The 20967-nt window shown below is 37.6% G+C and overlaps 1 protein-coding gene across 1 annotated transcript in view; it reads left to right on the top strand.

Annotated features, from left to right (window-relative positions):
- TRPC6 (transient receptor potential cation channel subfamily C member 6) overlaps positions 1-20967 on the top strand; it is a 70253-nt gene that overhangs the window by 39948 nt on the left and 9338 nt on the right. Inside the window, exons 3-8 of the mRNA XM_081326210.1 lie at positions 3142-3321; positions 5981-6145; positions 10709-10925; positions 15386-15619; positions 17149-17413; positions 20417-20612. Coding sequence (XP_081182336.1) covers positions 3142-3321; positions 5981-6145; positions 10709-10925; positions 15386-15619; positions 17149-17413; positions 20417-20612 — 1257 coding nt within the window. The remainder of the gene's footprint in view (positions 1-3141; positions 3322-5980; positions 6146-10708; positions 10926-15385; positions 15620-17148; positions 17414-20416; positions 20613-20967) is intronic.

Here is a 20967-nt window from a genome sequence, read left to right as displayed (position 1 = left end):
AGCAACCTAGAACTAAGGAGAAGGTTCCTGACAGTTAGAACAATTAATCAGTGGAACAACCTGCCTCCAGAAGGGGTGAATGCTCCAACACTGGAAGCTTTTAAGAAGAGACTGGACAGCCATTTGTCCGAAATGGTATGGGGTTATAGGGTTTCCTGCCTGAGCAGGGGGTTGGACTAGATTACCTCCAAGGTCCCTTCCAACTTTATTATTATTATTATTATTATTATTATTATTATTATTATTATTATTATTATTATTATTATGCATTCTAAGTTAGATGTGAAAAGAAATTCAGTCACATATATCAAGACGGTTTGCAAAGTTAAAACTAATATTAGTATTAATTACTAATACTTTTCTGGGGGCATGATGGCTTAATAGTTAAAGACTCTAAACTTGTCAGCTGGAAAGCTGACAGTTTAGGTTTGAGACCCGAGCATTGAACAATATGATTCATAGAAAATCATAAATCACAGAATATGAACTTACTTTCCTTGTAATTCTTAGAGAAACTTACATGCTTACATACTTACATACTTTTAGAATAGTGAATTTTTTAGTCTGTTCAGGACAGTCTCTCATTTTTACTATCGCATAAATTAAAATGTGTTGAATTAAAGCCTATGTGCTCCGTCTGCCTTTTATGTAAAACGGTTGAACCACAATTTAAGGAAAAACAACTATACTTTATTCACAAAACAGAAGATCAAAAGCAAAGCATGTTCAAAGTAGCTTATAGTAGTTTATAGGGTTTTTTTATCCTGCAAGCTAAAACTTGATAATAGCACTGCAATAAAATCTGGATCAGATCCAAAGAATGTGTTGATCAGAGTGACCTTTTCTATTCTCCGGGCAGGGGAGAGAAAAAAAAAACAGAACTGCAGAACCATATTCCTATGTTGGGTTTCCTACTATATATCACCCATAACTTACTTCTCTTATTAAGTTTGTAATTGACCATAAAATCCAGTGCTTCTGTTTCTTGATTGTTCATTACCTGATCATTCAATTATGCTTTAATCATATTATTTTTTATTAGATTCCATCTTCCTTACACAAGCATCATTGGGTTTTTTTTTGTAAGATCTGCAGAAGCCTTCCATTCCTTCTTCCTAGTTTTCAGAAAATCAGCAAACTCTGTGGATGATGAATTTGCCTTATTATAGACAATTGATCTGTGATTTTTACACTAAATGATTTTATTTTTAAAATCTGATTACTCATCTCTCTGATTTGATTCATGGACATGAGGAGTCATACAGCACTCAGCAGATGAGATCAACCTATAAGTCCTGCAAATATCTATCTATTTAGTAAACATATTCACCTAATCCCTTTTTGATGTAGTCAGAATTGCTCAAAATGGAACCTATGTTTTATTATCTTGACCACTGCCCTACATTATTTCAAATTGTGCAGTATAAAAAATATGTTTTGAAGGCCAAAAGTCTATCTGTCCATCCATCCATCCATCCATCCATCCATCCATCCAGCTATCTATATCATTATCATCTATACCTCTATCCAGTGCTTTTTTTGTAAAAGAAAAAGGTGCCAGAACTCACACATGTCATACAACCCGCCTTGCCTACACTACAAGGTTCTATCCAAAAAAGGTGCCGGAACTCCATTCTGAGCATTCTATGACAAAAAAGCCCTGCCTCTATCTATCTATCTATCTATCTATCTATCTATCTATCTATCTATCTACCTATCTGTCTACCTACCTACCTATCTACCTACCTACCTACCTGAGGTGACTCGAGATGGTTGATAGACATTCAGTTAAAATGTACTCTAAAACATTAAAACAATAAATAAGGATCATAAAATTAGAATTAATTGAAAATTATTAAGGATTTTCTGTACTTTACTTTTATACCATTTTTATAATGAACTACTAATTGCGTGAGATTAGGGGAAAGTGAAGGTTTATTTCAGAAGCATCTCAGTCCTTATCGGCTGAGAGATATGACAAAAAGCATTTAGAAGAGATTCTGCCTTAATTAATTCACTGTAAAAGAAGTTGCATTTCACCCAACATCAAATATACCTTCCTGAAATTTTAGCATTTCTTGCCTCTGATCTTTCTTACTAGCTGAGGCTTAATACTAGTTTTGCCTGACAATCACCTGTTATTTCTGAATGCTGAATTTTTGTCTATTGCTTAAAAATGTTAGTTAAATATTTTATTAGTCTTGGCACATGTATTTATTTGTTAAAATGTATATAGCCACCCATCTACCAGAGTACTTCTGGGTGGCAAGAGAAAACAGAAATTAGAATTTAGAAAACCATTAAAAAATTTAAAACTCTACATTGAAGCTCCCCAAAATTTCATTACTAACATGTCAGCACAGCCACACCAATGCCCAAATTCTATTCACATCCTCACCCTAGCCTAGGACATGGAAGGGGGGGGGGGGAAGCCAAGTCTTCACAGCCTTCTGGAAGGCTACTAGGACCAAGTCTGTCTGTATCTTGGTAGAAACTTCCACAGGTAGGCAACAGGACAGAGTCGGCATGCTTCCTAGCACTCATCAAATAATGTTACTTCACTAATGGGACCTGAAGCACACCACTCTGCCCAATGCAATGCAATGAATAGAAACAATTGGAAGAGACAGTCCCACAAGTATCCTAGCCCCATCTCATGAAATACAAAAGGGCTGTCAAATCAAGGGCTGGGGAAATCAAAAGATCCAGGCAGTTCAAATGGGTATAAAGATTTTTTTGCAAGCTTAAGCTCTCTGCAAGAATCTGAATTACTAACAGGCAAGAGTCAGTCTTGATTCCCTTCACTCAGTCTGGTCACTTCCCACAAAGGCTGCCATATAGTTCCTAAGAATTGCATTGCTATATTTAACATTGCATACCAAATACTTCACTCCATTATTTCACAGTCATCTTTAGTTTCTTGGAAGTCAGTGTCCCATTGTTCATTGGTAAACTTCCATAACATTCACTAATCTACACCCAGTGGGGAGCAGAAAATTCCACAGCTAGATCAAAAGTAGAACACAATCTGTAGTAGAGCCCTTCTACTTCCAACAGCCTACTAAGAGAGTTCCCGTGTACTCTGTCTTACTGAGAATGGAGAGATTGTTTATTTACTCATCAACTTCTTTTCCTTCAAAGAACGATTACAAAAAATTGTCAATGCAGTGCAAGGACTTTGTGGTTGGACTTCTTGATTTGTGCAGAAACACAGAAGAAGTGGAAGCTATCCTTAATGGAGATGTTGAACTGAATCATGGGGAGCACGGACGTCCAAGCCTGAGCCGCTTAAAACGGGCTATAAAATATGAAGTCAAAAAAGTGAGTTGTGAGATTCTTAGCAGGAGGGCTGAGGGATTTTCAGTTAAGCCCTTCACAATTTTCAATACTGTTAGCATGGAACACCAAAAATAGTCTTAAGTAGTGTGATATCCTTGTCTCAAAGTATCAGAAAGCAAACTGTTACAATCTTTTTAATTGTTTTTAATTTTTGTATTTCTTGTTTTAATTACCCTGTTAACCGCCCTGAGTCCTTCGGGAAAGGGCGGTATACAAATTCAAATAAATAAATAAATAAATAAACATCCTGTATCATTTAAATTTTTGATATTCATACAGTATATCCACCAATTAGCAGTGATTGGTGCTGATCAGTCTATATAATATACTTGTTAAGTTGATGGCATTTTTTGTAGGCTTTCCTTGCTTTCAAGGAATTACCCACAACTCTTTGATCCCCTGTTATCCACAAGTCCCACTTTTTGACAGCCATTAAAAATCATGCTGCCAAATCTCGGTGGACAATACAAAAAAAAATTAGATATATAATTTCCTAGTATGTTTAACTCCAGAAAATTAAAATAATTAGTTGAGTCCATCATTACTTTAAATGTAAACATACTAAAATATACTCTCAGTTCCAAAAAATGTAATAAATCTATACCACAAATAATAAATCCTAATTGTGGATTCCCTTCTTTTGCAAATCCACAACTGATTGTACATGATCTATGGCTATGAAATGTTTCTCTCATTTGTCTTTTTTTTTGTCCTTTAAACCAGTATTGATAATTGCATTCAGTTTTCATCCTTGATTACCACCTAGAGATTCATTAATACATGGCTGTTCCTATACAATGCAAATTCAGCCAAATGTGAGCAACTACAGGCTGCAAACTGTGGAATCTTTGGTGTTCTCTGAGCTTGGTTGTTTGCTTGCAAACATTTCATTTCTTAACTAGGTAACATCATCAGTTCTAGTGAGCGTGGAGTTTATTCCCTGTTTATATACAGTAGTTTGCTCTGCCAGTGTTGGTAGAGTGTGATAGTTCCTTGATTAGGGTACTGTTTTCTGCTTGTGTGTTGGTGTTAATCCCTATTTGTCTGGAGGGAAAGGGGCTATTCTGGTCTTTTTGTTTCCTTCTTAGCTTTTTTTTTATTCTGTCTTTGAATTGTGTGAAATGTGGTTTATCTCTGTGTCTATTGATGGCTGATTTGTTGAATGCCAAGCTTCCAGGAATTCCCTAGCATTTTTTTGGATTTAGTTTTTCTAGGTGGCTCACAGTTTATTTATTTATTTTATTTTAATTCCATTTATATCCCGCCCTTCTCCGAAGACTCAGGGCGGCTTACAAGCTTAGCAGTAGCCTTCATTCTATGTATGCCTGCTTATTAGGGCTTTCACACACACCCCAAGCGGCATTATTACAAAGTCAGCTTAATTGCCCCCAACAATCTGGGTCCTCATTTTACCTACCTCGGAAGGATGGAAGGCTGAGTCAACCTTGAGCCTGGTGGGATGCGAACCTGCACTAATTGCAGGCAGCTGGCTTTACTTAAGGAGGCATTAGCCCACTGCTCCACCAAGGCTCAGTCACAGTTTCAAACAACTGAGAAGAAAACAGTACCCAGATCAAGGGACCACCAAGGGAAAAAACCTCACTCTCAACAATACTGGGAGGGCCAGCTGATATACATAAACAGGGAGCAACTCCACACTTACTAGCAGAGATGTTAGGTATCTAGTTAGGTAATGAAGCATTTGCAAGGAAACTACCAACTCAAAGAGCACCAAGGATACCAAAGTTCAGCCCAGAGCTACAGATACTCTCTTCTGTTAGGACTGCAAATTATATGCAGTCCCATAGTAACCAAGATCAGCTGCTAAAATTCAGGATAAATATACCAAGATGGTGCATATATTATTGTAATGTATATATTAGTGTTTTAAATCTGCAGTAGATTTAGCAATATATATTTATTAACACCTCTAAAATTCCAAAACAAGCAAATGAAAGCTCTCTTTAAATTTTTTAGAAACCCCTCCGCCTCTCCCTGCAGTCTCATAAAGATTGAACATTTGAGGTCCAACTTCATGTAAGCAGAGAAGTGAAAAGAGTAGTAAAGCTCTTTAATGCTCTTGGATACTGGCCATAGAGATGGTATTCAAATATGGCTACTAAAATATCCAAAAACGCATTTTTCATTTTCAAAAACAATAGCTTCTGTACTTCTTTTATGAGATGCTGTAATATCATAAAAGGGAATGGTTCCTGCCATCAGATTCATGTTGCAAAAATCCCAAAGATATTATTAAAGTAATATCTTAACAGGATATAGTAAAATATACCATTGACGTGACTCAGTCTGGCACATTTTACGCTCTTATTTGTAGTGGTAGTCACCTGGGGACATTTGTTGGAAGGAAAATCATTTTAAAAAGCAATATTGCTGAAAACTAAATTCAGGGTGTCTTCTGGTTAACTAATCAAAATTCTCTACTTTAGAAAAAGACATAAGGCACATAAAGAAGTTTCCCCCCAATTTAAGTGTCATGCTTCCTTTGTGACTGTGGTGGTGAAGTTTATTTAGATTTTTTTTCCTGTTTTAATATTTTTTTTAACATCCTACTTTTGAGGTGAGTGGCAGATTATGGCTAACATTTCAGATTATGTTTCTTTCTTTCTTTCTTTCTTTGCAGTTTGTTGCTCATCCAAACTGCCAGCAGCAGCTTCTCTCAATCTGGTACGAGAATCTGTCGGGTTTACGACAACAGACCATGGCAGTGAAGTTTTTAGTGGTTCTTGCTGTAGCTGTTGGATTACCATTCCTTTCAATGGCTTATTGGATTGCTCCATGTAGTAAGGTAGGAGTTGGTGCTCAAATGGGCCTTACTTTTTAATAACTTTGGGGCTTGGTTTGCATGTTGGAAAGAATAAATGATGTAATGGAATGTGTGGATGACCTTGGAGATGAAGGCAACAGATGCAGCCAGGGAAGCCATCAGAGAAGAAAATCAAGGAGCCCCTAGTGCAGGGTTAGGCAACCTTGGCTCTTTTATGACTCGTGGACTTCAACTCCCAGAATTCCTGAGCCAGCAAGGCTGGCTCAGGAATTCTGGGAGTTGAAGTCCACGAGTCATAAAAGAGCCAAGGTTGCCTACCCCTGCCCTAGTGTCTCAACAGTCAGAGAAAGAATCTTAGCAAGGATTTGTCTTAATGGATTAGACAATTAAAAGTAGCAATGAGAAGTTTGTATCTTCAGACTTGCAAAATTCTGTTAACTCAGTCTTACAATAAAGTAGAATTAGCTCATCTAGTTGTTTTTCCTGTCTGATTTATCTGAGACCACCATAGATGTAAAGACAGAGGGGTGTGTGTGTGGGGGGGGGGGTTGGATCAATATCAGCTGCACTAAAATGAATCACATACACTCCATCACTGGGAAACTGTTAAGTTCTAGCTAAATGTTTTCAAGGAAAAAAAACAAGAAAGTCCAGTTCCCTTTTGGAAAAACACCTTGGGTCTTGCTTTGAATCCGTAGTTCTTTCATTGTGATCAGGAGATTGCAGCAACCCACTTCCAAAGTTAAAATATTTCAAATCTGGAACATTTTACTCATGCCTACTTTAAGCCATGAACTGGTCATACTTGAGCACATTAAATACATGTAAAGGACTTAACTTATAGGCACTCATTTTGATTGGAAGGAAGGAAGCTGGTGAAGGACAATCAATCTTAGATTGCTCGAAATCAAACAGATATGACATTTTATATAAAGACTGCAAGCAAATTTGCTCATGCGGTATATCACAACTAAAGATGCAGAAGAGTAGGTGGTCAGTATGACTAAATTTTGATTGGTCTTTCTGATAAAATTCAGATTATCAGGCCCAAGAATTCAGCTGAAGATCTTCCATGTGCAATCCCTATGCTTTGCTACTAGACTATTTGTGATTATATAAACTTCCGTGCGTAAGTTTCAAATGAATAAAAATGAATGACATTTCCCATGCTGATAAAATTAGTCAGGACAGGGGGAGAAGAAAGAGTTATTTCTCATACTAATAATGATGATTATCTAATGAGTGAACAGATGTAGACTATAAAAAAGCAAGCTTCCAGGCACTGGCATAAAAACTGGTCCCTGCAGTTTTCTTGGCAAAATCTCAGAATTGGCCTGGAGGAACGTGCTGGCTCCTGGTTTCCAGCCTGGTGCCTTAACAATTATCAAACTTTCTGTCTGTCTCTGTCTGTATTTGTCTGTTTCCTATTTAAAAAAATGCCCTTATTTTAGCATAAATATTGTGGTTACTGAAGTATAGCATCTTAGCTGGATAGAGCCATTTGCAGATTTCTTCATTTACATGATTGTATCTAATATTTCAATCTGGAATACCTTTCTGCCATCAATCATCCTTTCTATTAACAATGCTTCCTATCTTACGTAATGATCAGAGGATACTTAATCCAATCTTTCATATATTTGAACTGCTTGAAGGAGTAGGTTTGCAGCAGTTTCCTAATTAATAGCAGAATTTAGGATATTTCAGCTCAGCCATGGACGGGATTATCACAACTGAATTTCCCATTGTAAGATTTTCTTAATAAGCACTTTTTGAGATTTACTACAGTGGGTTAAAGATATGGGGCTATGGGTCAATTTCCTGTCTAAATTTCTTTTTTAAAAAAACAACAACATGCATATTCATAATTTTTCCTTTATGAAGCACTAAGGGGTATTTCTGGTTTTTTGCAGTGTGAGTTACATTGGGAAAATGTTGTAGAAGGGAAAGAGTTAATTTCTAACTATAACCACACATACCACTGTGAGGTTTGCTCTCCCTGATTTCATGTTGTTGTCTGTTCATGCAAAGCAGTTTTATTTCCTTGCACCCACCCATGAAGGATATATAGGGGCAACATATTGTCTACTTCAGAAACGTGATGACTTACATCTCAACACAATACAGTAAATATACTTAAGGTGCCACAATGCTCTTTTGATTATTTAAATCAGGGATCTTCAGACTTGGCCCTTTTATGACTCATGGACTTCAACTCTCAGAATTCGTCAGCCAGGCATGCTGGCTGAGGATTTCTGGGAGTTGAAGTCCAAGAGTCATAAAAGGGCCGAGTTTGAAGACCCCTGTTTTAAATCATGATGCATCTGGGTGTTTTAGATTATAATTCCCATAATCCTATTAAAAAACTTCTTCCCATCCAATCCTCTGGCGATAGTGATTGATAGAAGGTGGATACTGTAATCCAATATATTAAAAAATATCATGTAGTGATATTTACTAAAGGTGATGCAAATTATTCCTTCTCTAACTATTCTGCTATTACCTTGTTTTACTCTGATAATTCCTTTCCATATTGATGCTTCATTCCCCGCTTTACTTTTGCCTTCAAATTTATACAGATTTAAATATAGATATAATCAATTTAAAAAACCATAGCCAAGTGTTTTTTGTTGATCATTTATAAAGTGTAGTTTAATCATCAAAGTCTTCAACTGTCCTTTTAATTTAGAAGCTTTAACAAAAACTTTGTCAAGGTCATTAATCAGAGTGATTAGGAACTGTGGCCATCTGGCCATGGAAGAGAGCTGTTTATTTTTCAGAAGAATTGCAAAACCTATTTTAGGTAGGCCTCTGGCAAACATAAATCTTATGAAATGCAGTGAGTCTTGCTTTGGAATGAATGCACAGCATTGGACTTAATGTGACTAGTTGGTTTGGGAAATTTATACATCAGTTCCACACACTGCTTGCACCTACCCACGAAGGGGGAAACATTCACTGTGTACTTCAGAAATGTGATGACACACATCTCTGAAACAGCATGCTATAGTAAATGTACTTAAGGTGCCATAATATTGTCTTGGTTGTTTTAGATCAGGGGTGTCAAACTGCCAGCCTGGATGCATCATAGCGAAACTGTGCCCACCCCATTGAGAGCAATGGAAAAAAGTTGCAATACATCACAACACATTACTTGACGTTACAAGTTTGACACCCCTGTTTTAGATCATGATACATCTAGATGTGCTATCCCACTCACTCACACACACACACACACACACACACACCAGTAGTTTAATGGGTTTATTAATATTCCCCAGCAAGTCCCTTTACCAAAAACCTAGAAGTATCCCAATTAAGTCCAGCCAAAAGCAGACCAATGCTAGTTCACAGAGCTATAACCAATGAGTCCACAAGATACTTGAAAGTTTCCCAAACAAGATAAACCCTGGAAGCAGGCTTATGAGAAGTCCAGAGTTCACAAGTACAATCCAAGTCAAGGCACAGTATCAATTCAAAGTAAGGCAAGAATCACAAGAACCAGAAAACACACAGCTAGGAAATGAACATATTGTTACCAGCATCACCTCTATCTGTCTGCTGTGCTAAATAGCCAGCTTCTGGTATAGCCCATCAAGAAGGGGTGAGCCTGCCTCCTCACAAGTAATTGGGCTGACCTTTGCTGCTCCTGCCTTTTCTCTGCCCTACGTATTCTCGAATCAGGTGTAGAAGGCAGGTCCTCTTCCTCATCACTGACTGGCTGCAGCTGTGTGCTTTTACCACCTGAAGCCCCAGGGCTGTATTGCTGCAGCTGTGCTTCAGCCAAATCCCTCTCATTTCTCGGAGCCATTGACCAACATCTCCTCCAAGCTGATATCTGGAGAGGTATCTGGGCAAGCGTCTGGGGGAGTCATCACACTAGGTGTGTTAGTTTGCAATTCCCATAATCCCAGTTAAGCAACTTCTCCCCATTGAACCCTATGGCTATGGGGATTGGTAGAAAATGGAAATTGCGATCTAGCATATACCAAACTATCGGGTAGTAGGTGACGATGCCCTTCAACCCTCCAAATACAGGTAGTGTTCTCAATATACAACGGTTCATTTAGTTTGAAGTTACCAGCGTTGAAAAAAAGGGACTGACGTCCGTTTTTCATACTAATGACCCTTGCAACCTCCCCATGGTCACATGATCAAAATTCAAATGGTTAGCAACTGAATCATACTTAGGGCGGTTGCAGTGTCCCAGGGTCATGTGATCCCCTTTTGCATCCTTCTCACAAAGTCAATGGGGAACCCAGATTCACTTAACAACTATGTTACTAATTTAACAACTGCAGTGATTCACTTAACAACCGTGGTAAGGAAGGTCATAAAAGGGGGCAAAATTCACTTAAGAAATGTCTCACTTAGCAACAGAAATTTTGGGCTCAGTTGTGGGTTGTACATCGAGGATTACCTGTGTGCTAAATAATGGTCGCTGGCTATGACAATGTGGCTTACAATATCTCATCATTTTCCTCGTTGGGCTCACTCATTTCTGTTACTTTTCCCATTAGCTACCTGTTTCCTCTAAATCTAATCTGAAAGAAGTTTTCTTTTTTCTTTTGACTTGTTTTGCAGTTGGGTAGAATAATGCGTGGACCCTTTATGAAATTTGTGGCACATGCAGCCTCTTTCACCATTTTCCTTGGGCTCCTAGTCATGAATGCAGCCGACAGATTTGATGGCATCAAACTAAAGCCTAATGAAACCGTGACAGATAGTGCAAAGCAGCTGTTTCGAATGAAAACATCTTGCTTCTCCTGGATGGAAATGCTGATCATCTCGTGGGTAATAGGTAAAAATATTCCTGAAAGTTCTGTTCTGCAACCATAGTAGAGATTACAGATGTTTAAAGATGCATTACAGGTAGTCCTCTGTTCTGGGACCAGCATTACCATTGCTAAGTGCAATTCACAATTGCAGTTCAATGGCAGTTCTGGAAGTCCTCAGTTACCATAATTAAGCAAGGACTGTTCTGGTTGTTAAATGAGAATCTGATGTGATCACGACTTCCTTCCAGGTTCCCCATTGATTTTGCTTGTGGGAAGCCAGCAGGGAAGATCACAAATGATGATTAGCTTTGATGGTCAGAATTCTAGGCCAGATGCCAAGTACCCTGGTCATCTTGTGTCTGAGACGCTGTTAGAACCGGTCATAACTACCATTCATTCAGCATAATTACAAGTTTGAATGGTTGCTGCAGTATCACAATATTGAAATACAAACTAAAGGAATTTACAATTATGTATTACAAGTCCCAAACCAGGAAAAAGACCATGCATAGAATTCATTGCTTATTCATTCCAAGTACCATTTTTGGAGTCAGGTTCATTAAAGCTGGACCAGTTAAACTGAGCTCAATGTCCATATTTTATACATTCACCCCAGATAATACATTTCATAGGTGCATTAAAAAATAGCTTGCAGCTGACATGTTATTAATTCCATTGCAATTTGTGTTTCACAATCCTAGGAAGAAGAATTCAAGCTTTAATATACTTCCTAACCATCTGCTTATTGTATTTTAGCCATATGCTTTGAAAAACAAGGTCATACATTATCATGAAAGCACTACAGAACTATTCATCTGTACAATTAACAATATACATCAACTGAAAACAACATTATTTAATTTTTGGCTATAATATCTATGTAAATATAGATATTTTATAACAATGTTTTAAAAAAAGAATTTATTGTTGACATGACACGACATTAATAAGCATATGAAATACTTTTAGTGAATTCTAGTTCTATGTAGCCGAAGAGCCAGCGCTTGTCCTAGGACATCTCCGTGGTCATGTGGCTGGCATGACTAGACGCCAAAGGCTCATGGAACGCTGTTACCTTCCTACCGTAGTGGTCCCTATCGGAGATGAGCACCGACCCCTAGAGTTGGAAACGACTAGCACGCATGTGCGGTGGAACCTTTACCTTTTTTAGTTCTAGGTAGCACAAGAGAGAATCAACTTGATGAAACCTGGCATTCCAGATAATTAAGTACAATTCTTGAGAAGTGAATATAATATTAAATATTAACAAATATTAAGTGTAATGAAAGTAAATAAATTAAGAACTTAAGGGTAAATGAATGAGTGGGCTTCCATGAAATTGTTTCTTTTACTTCATATTTTTTCACATATAAAAAACTGGAATGTGCACACTTTTATCCTAAAGTACTCAAATCTGGCATAAGCAAAGTTATTCATAACAGAGGCCTGTTTTTTTCAGTCCTCTGTATGACTGTGAAAAATGATGTAGCTGCTTTAAGCAGTTGACTTGAATAATTCACAACAGTGTGAAAAAAGTAGGGTTGCTTGAATGAATACAAGAAAATTACTTTGCTTGCTTGTGATCTAATGTCTTCTTCTGAATCATTTTCAAAGCATACATAGACCCATGAAATGACAAGTCTGTTATACAGTAATATATGTTCATTGAAAATGCCAACTTGAACTCAAGATACCAAATAACAGCTATACTTTAATACTTCCCAGTGCAGAAAAAGCTAAGCCATAGCTTGTTCTTTATCTGGGTTTTTTTTCCCTTTTGACAATTCCTTTGTTTGCAGCAAATCATAATGGTTCCACAAGGAACACAGTTCAAAGCAGTTCTACTTTAGATTAAATATTCAGGTCCAATAAATCTCAACTATGCACAAAGAGAAAGTTTGTGACTTTTGTAATAAAACAGAACTGACATTCAGATCTTGATCTATTCAGTCTGTTCTTTGTCTCACCCATTTCCCTCCCTTTTTTCCCTTCCCTACATTACAACTCAACTAATTTGGCTGTTCTCAATAGACCCTAAGAAAAAATGTTTTATGGGTTCTGCATAAACTAATTTGGCTGTTCTCAATAGACCCTAAGAAAAAATGTTTTATGGGTTCTGCATAAACAGTTGCACCTCATTGCTTTCTGAATAAACATTTGTACCTCCTTGCTTGCTAAAGCAGTTTTGTTTAGGTTTTTTTTGGAGGGAGATGCACTAAGATCACACCATTAGAACGTATTAGGAAGCCACATCATAAGGCCATAGAACAAAATAGGTCATAATAGGTAAATAATTGGTGAAGGAATACCTAGCTGTTTTGAATGAATTCCAGAGGGCTAAGGAACTGATGGATGTGATCTTAGAAGTTTTGACTGTTCTGTTAAATACAGTGGAAGTATTGGAAGATTAGTGAAGAATGAATATTTTTCTTCTCTTCAAAAAAGGCAAAGTGGACTCAGGAAACTATAAACTGGTCAATCTCATGCCACTACCTGACAAAATCCTAGAAAAAGATAAGCAAGCAGTGCAAACACTTAGTATGAAATATTGCTAGAAGCCAGTATAGGCTTGTTAAAAATATTAACCATGCCATACTAAATTTACTGCTTTTGGGTTTCTTGATGATGTTGTTGTTCTGTTTTTTGCTGGCAGAAGGCTTAAAAGAATCTTGATAGAATTAACCATTGGGCCGTTTACATCAAAATTCAAACATGTATCCTAATTTACAGTCTAAATGTTGGAGATGTGGTAGTTTAGAAGCTACCTATTTTCACATGTGGTGGACTTGTAGAAATATAAAAGCTTTTTGGATCAAAATTTGGTGGAACATTCAAAAGATTTTTAAGAGAAAGATAAAGTTTTCTCCGCAATTGTTTTTATTGGGTATTGTTGTAGATTGTGATGTTAAAGAAACTAATTTGATGTTGAATATGATAACAGCAGCACGGTTACTGGTGGGACAATATTGGAAGAAGGATAGTTTACCTACTATAGAAGAATGGGTGTTTAAAGTTTCGAATCTTGCAGAAATGTCTAAGATTTCTGCTTATTTGAAAGATCATTCACAGGAAAGATATATTTCAGTTTGGAGGAGATGGATAGATTATATTCAGAACAAATATGGGACTAAAAAGTTTCATTTAGCTTATGAGTAGATTTTAGTGGGATATTGTTATTGGTACTTTGTTTGTAGTTATGTTAAAGGGGAGTTAAAGCACATTATGAATTTGGTTAATTGTATATTATGCATAATTTTTATTTAGAATATGATTATTATAACTATAATCCTGTATTTAGCTCTGGGAAGTGGGGGGGGGGGAAGTGGGCGGGTTTGGGGTGGGGGGGATTTGGGGATATATTGTAAAACTTTGTTTTTGTAAAACTCTTTAATAAAAAAATTCAAACCAGTTGTGAAAAAAATGTAGCGTTCAGGACTTACATAGGAAAAACTTGATGTACAGGTACAAAATAGATTATGTTTGTCTCAGAAATGGTATTTGTGAGAAGGTTATGGGTAACCTGGTAGACCACAGGTTAAGCATCAGCCAGAATTGTGCTGCAGTTGTCAAACTAATTAATGTAGTCTTGGGTTGTCCCCTAGGTGCTTTTCCAAAAGAAAACTGGCTTTCTTGGCTTTTTTCTGTGAAAATGTTTAGCTTGTCATCCAAGAAGCTTCTTCAATTCATTGAAGATCAGTTCATTGAACTGAAGAAGCTTCTTGAATGAGAAGCAAAACATTTTCATGGAAGAAAAAGACAAGAATGTCCAGTTGCCTTTTGGAAAGCACCTTTGGGACAACTATGACCAGGATGATTGAGAATCTCCATAGCAGTCTTGAGTTGTATCAACAGAGGTAGAATGGTGATGTAAGGGGAAATGATAGTTCTGCTATATGCTAGTCAGATCACCCGTGTGTCCAGTTCCAGAGCTTGAGGAACTGGGAAGAATACAGAGAAAACCAATTAACATGTTGATGGTTCTATGAAAAGTAATGAAAGGAACTTAGGTATGTTTGGCCTAAAGAAGAGAAGGTTAAGGAGAGAGATGATAACAGCTTTCAAATCCTTGAAGTTCTGTCACAGACTGCAGATATTTGTTCTCTATAACTCCTAGAGATAGGACAATTAATTATGAATGAAGAGAATTTTTCTGACTGTGAGAACCATCAATACCCCTCACAATAACCATTCTGTGACCATTCAAAGTCACAACAGCACTGAACATATGTTACTTATGTTCAGTCCTCAAAGTTATGGCTATTGCAGGGTCCCCACTGTTATGTGATCAAAGTTTGGGTGCTTGTCAGTCAGTCTGGTGACAAGTACAGACCATGCTTCAATTACCCCCCCCCACACACACAACTGCCTATCCGCCCCCATCTTTGCTCTTTTGACCGCTGTGCACCATGTTCAGAGTCTTTCTGAGGTAAGGAGAGGCATGAAGTCTAAAGCTAATGTCCTATTTTCTTCTTCTTTCTTTTAGGTATGATATGGGCTGAATGTAAAGAAATTTGGTCCCAAGGTCCCAAGGAATACCTGTTTGAGTTATGGAATATGCTAGATTTTGGTATGTTGGCTATTTTTGCAGCCTCATTCATCGCAAGGTTCATGGCCTTCTGGCATGCTTCTAGAGCCCAGAATATTGTTGACGCTGATACAGAGATGAAGGACTTGTCAACTGCAACACTGGATCCCAGCATAAAGTACTACACTTTGGGTGAGCAGCTCATATTTATATTATAGAGCTAAACTAATGTTTTAATTCCTTTCAAATATACATTCATATTATTCAGTCCTGAAGTATACCTTATATACTTATGTATAGGTCTGTTCAGAAATAAGCCAAGCCTCAATTTTTTAACCAAACTTATCTTAGATATGGAACAGGATAGCACCATATAAATGTGTCATTTTCCTTCTAAAGTAAAAGAGGTTTACTGAATAGTCATGAAAGTAAATAATACTGTATGCTGTAAAGTAAATATCAGCTAGACATTATAAACAAGGAAATATTTCCAGAAATATTCAGCAGTTTTTGTAACATTTTTTCAAAATATGATGACACCTTCTGGATCTGATGAGACGGCGACTCTCAAAATTCTAGCTTTCTTGTCCTTCACTGGTTGGGAGTTGCAAAAAAGTTGCAGTCCCAATTTACATCAAAAAGCAGCAGGTTATAAAAGGTCAGTTTAACTCTACTTATGAGATGCCATAATTTATTCACCAATTTTATCAGCAATTGTCTGCTGGAAAAATGAAGTGTTCATTGCACACCTTAATGTAACTGTACTACCCCATTTTATGATCTTTCTTAACCACAGTTAATAATAATAATAATAATAATAATAATAATAATAATAATAATAATAATAATAATAATAATAATAATAATAATAATAATAAGAAGAAGAAGAAGAAGAAGAAGAAGAAGTTAGAAGGGACCTTGGAGGTCATCTAGCCCAACCCCCTGCTCAGGCAGGAAACCTTATACCATTTCAGCCAAATGGCTGTCCAGTCTCTTCTTAAAAACCTCCAGTGTTGGAGCATTCACCACCTCTGGAGGCAGGTTGTTCCACTGGTTAATTGTTCTAACTGTCAGGAAGTTTCTCCTTAGTTCTAGGTTGCTTCTCTCCTTGACTAGTTTCCATCCATTGCTTCTTGTCCTGCTTTCAGGTGCTTTGGAGAATAGCTTGGCTCCCTCTTCTTTGTGGCACTGCTACCATGTCACCCCTCACCCTTCTCTTCGTTAAACTACACATACCCAATTCCAGCAACCGTTCCCTATATGTTTTGGCCTCTGGCCCCCTAATCATCTTTGTTGCTCTTCTCTGTACCCTTTCTAGAGTCTCGACATCTTTTTTACATCGTGGTGACCAAAACTGGATGCAGTATTCCAGGTGTGGCCTTACCAAAGCAAGTGAATCATTGCAGGTTAAGTTAGTCATAGCTGTTAAGTGACTGGCTTCCCCATTGACCCTGGGACGCTGCAACCGTCATAAATATGAGTCAGTTGCCAAGCATCTGAATTTCGATCACGTGACCATGGAGATGCTGCAGTGGTCATAAGTGTGAAAAATGGCCATAAGTTACGTTTTCAGTGCCATTATAATTTCAAACAGTCACTAAAGGAATTGTTGTGAGTCAAGGACTACCTGTACTGTGTTTGGCCTAATGTTTTGAGCAGGCAAGTATGAAGACTAAAGCCCAACGTATTAAACTAAAACTCTTGTATTTTTTTCTTTTTAGCAAGAATAGACTGGGATCCATCTGACCCTCAAATCATATCTGAAGGCCTGTATGCAATTGCTGTGGTTTTAAGTTTCTCACGAATCGCCTATATTTTGCCAGCCAATGAAAGCTTTGGACCCTTGCAGATATCACTTGGTAGAACTGTGAAAGACATATTCAAGTTCATGGTCATATTTATCATGGTTTTTGTGGCCTTCATGATAGGAATGTTTAATCTCTATTCCTATTACTTGGGAGCAAAGCAGAATGAAGCATTTACTACGTAAGTTAATGCTTGTGAATTCTATGAATGACCATATTGGAAGATCCTTGGTTTAGACTTTGTAACCTTTGTCATAGTTAGTAATGGTTGCTAACCCTGAAGCATTTATTTGTTATACCGGTTTTTATGCGTTTAATATCGATGCCTTCAAACCTGTGAAATCAGATTAGGCAAACGTTTTCATGAATGGACTGAGGAAGGATTACTGCTTTTAATCAGTGTGATTCCCCCCCCCCATGCTGTATCTTGTTTGAACGCCAGAAAATGGATTGACAAGATTATTAGAGAAAGCAGAGCTATGGTGCCTGTACATTTTCGCAAGAAGAGATATTACACAAAAAACTTGATGAAATACTTTTCATATTCTTTAGTTTGTGTACATTGAACATTCAGTATTCTGATGCAGATGTGTTGAGTATGCATTTAGTTTGTTTATTTGTATCCTGCCTTTATTATTTTTACAAACAGCCCAAGGCGGTGAACATATCCAGCACATTTTCCTCCTCCTGTTTTCCCCACAATAGCAACTTTGTGAGGTGGGTTGGACTGAGAGAGTGAGTGACTGGCCTCAAATTAGCCAGCCAGCTTTCATGGCTAGGATGGGATTTGAGCTCACAGTCTCCTACTTTCTAGCCCAGTCGTGCCTTAACTACTATCTGTTACTATACTTTACACCATGTATTACTTCATGTGTTACTAGTATAATACCCGTGTTTATTTTTTTTAGCCTCCAAAAGAGGCACCAGGTCTTATTTTTAGGGGGGGGGAAATATCTTTTATAGTCACCTCTGGCACCGACAGCCTCACCCAGCTGGTCCTCTTCTTCTGGGGCCGACGGAATCATTTTGCAGCTGCATTCCGGCCTGCATTTTCCAGTCAGGCCTTTCCAGAAGGCATTTACAACCGAGTACTGAGCTATGGATTCAATCCATAGCTCAGTCCTCGGCTGCAGAGGTCTTGCAGAACCGAGCTATGGATTGAATTCATAGCTCAGTTCTCAGCTGCAGTGGCTTTCCAGAAAGGCCTGTGACTGAGAAATGCAGATCTGGCTGCAGAAGACATCACAGAAGAAGTGGGCCAGCGAGGAGAGGCTGGCTGCCAGGTAAGTGGGTGTGGGGCGCGTTGGACAAATCCCCACCCCTGCCTTAGCTTGATTTTTAGGTGTGTGCCTTGCCCCAAAACTAGGACTTATTTTGGGGGGGGGTAGGGCTTATATTAGGCCCACCCCCAAATTTCGGCATAAGGCTTACTTTTGGGGAAGTGGGTAGTATTCAACTTATGGCTGGTCACTTAGCAACTCTTTCCCTGATATATTGTTTTCCTTTCTCCATCCAGCATTTTATGCTGACTAACCAACTTCAGTTCTAATTGTGTTATTTTGTTTCTGTTTATATTCTTTCTGTCCCATTTTGGTGTTATTGAAGCATTAGGGTTTTCCCAATCCAGTACTGATTTTTTGTGTGGGGAGAGTATTGTTGTGGTTTCATCAGAACCAACACTCAAAAAAAAAGATTGCTGTTATTATGTAAAAGGATATTAAGAAAATATCCAATCAGATCATTAAAGAACATAGCCATTTCTTTCAAATGTGCTAAGAAAATTTAATTTAATAATTTTAATAATTTAATTTGTATACCGCCCTTCTCCCGAAGGACTCAGGGCGGTGAACAGGGCAATACATAATAAAAAACAGAATACAAAAATTAAAAAGTGATTAAACCATTATGCCCGTAATAATTAATACATATTAAAAATTAAAACTAATTATAAAAAACCCAACCCCATCCCGTCAGACCAGGCCAGCTTGTTCAAAAAAGAAGGTTTTGAGATCGCGCTGGAAGGAGCGAAGGTCGGGGGCCATCCGGAGCTTGACCGGTAAGCGGTTCCAAAGGTCTGGCGCGCCCACAGAGAACGCCCTCCCCCTGGGGGCCACCAATCGGCATTCTTTGATAGGAGGCACCCTGAGGAGGCCCTCTCTGTGGGAGTGCACTGGACGGAGGGAAGTTGACGCCGGCCGCAAATGTAAATTGGTAGAAAAAAAAGGAAGGCAATAATATTTAAAAGAAGAAAACAACAAAGATTTCTCGATCAGACTAGTGGTATATGACACGACTGGAAACATTTCTACTTTTGACTTGCCAAAGTGACTGCATTTTTCCTATCTTTTTTTCTAGCAACATCTGATAATGTCTCACTTAAAATTTTAAAATTATTGATGTTTATGTTATTGTAATTTTTTATTGTTGTGATCCACCCAGAATCATTGAGGCCTAGAAGTGTAATATAATAATGTGTTTTTATTGTGACATGTTTGTGTATTCACCAAGAAGAGTCAAAATATGCGAGATGATAAATGTGATGTCACATACTTTTTGGATGTTGGTAGGGTTTTCATATACTGTAGGTAGAAACTGGTGGGTTTTAGATTGTGACAATGCACCTTTATTTTCCAATTTTTTGATATACAGTAGTCCTTGATTTACAACAGTTCATTTAGTGACCATTTGAAGTTACAATGGCAGTGAAAAAAGTGACTTACGACCTTTTTCACACTTATGACCACTGAAGTGTCCCCATGGTCATGTAAACAAAATTCAGGCACTTGGCAACTGGCTCATATTTATGACAGTCGCAGTGTCCCAGGGTCATGTGATCACCTTTTGCAACCTTCTGACAAGCAAAGTCAGTGGGTTAGCCAGATTCACTTAACCCTGTTACAACGGCAGTGATTCACTTAACTGTAGCAAGAAAAGTTGTAAAATAGAGCAAAACTCACTTAACAAATGCCTCACTTAGCAACAGAAATTTTGGGCTTATTTGTGGTCATAAGTCGAGGACTACCTATACAAATATACAACACATATCCTGCAAATACCACTCATGACATACTGTATTATATTTGCAAGTACTGTTAAGATAGGCAGGTTGCTGCTAACACAGTTCAGTTTTTCTTGATCTTTGGCAAGATTTGTTCATGCTTCTATTTATTTATTTATTTTTCAGAGTGGAAGAAAGCTTCAAGACATTGTTCTGGGCAATATTTGGACTTTCCGAAGTAAAATCTGTGGTCATAAATTATAACCACAAATTTATTGAAAATATTGGTTATGTCCTTTATGGTGTTTATAATGTCACCATGGTTATTGTTTTGTTGAATATGCTTATCGCAATGATTAATAGTTCCTTCCAGGAAATTGAGGTAATATTCTTATTAAACTGATATGGGCTTTCCTCATAAAATGTAAAATGTTGTACATATTCTTAATTAGGAACTATAACCATGCTAGTAAACAAACACAGGAAACGTAGCATAGAAGCAGTCTTTGAACTAATAGAGCTTTTCTTTAAAATTATTACTGTTCATTAAAATTGTATCAACTACTCTGCTGATAGTTAAATATGAGTATTCAGCAATACAACTATATTTGTATCAGTCTTCTGTTTTGACCAAGGCCTGTTCTAGAAGATTGTCATGAGGGCTATGACCTTTCTGAATGCTTCTGGGCGTTGCTTTCTTGGGACATAATTAAATCCAGCAAGACTTTTCTGATAAT

This window comes from Vipera berus, assembly GCF_964194415.1.
Source record: "Vipera berus genome assembly, chromosome: 4".
NCBI classification, from domain to species: Eukaryota; Metazoa; Chordata; class Lepidosauria; order Squamata; family Viperidae; genus Vipera; species Vipera berus.
Note: the sequence above shows the minus strand (reverse complement) of the source record. Positions and strands in the feature narration are given on the sequence as shown.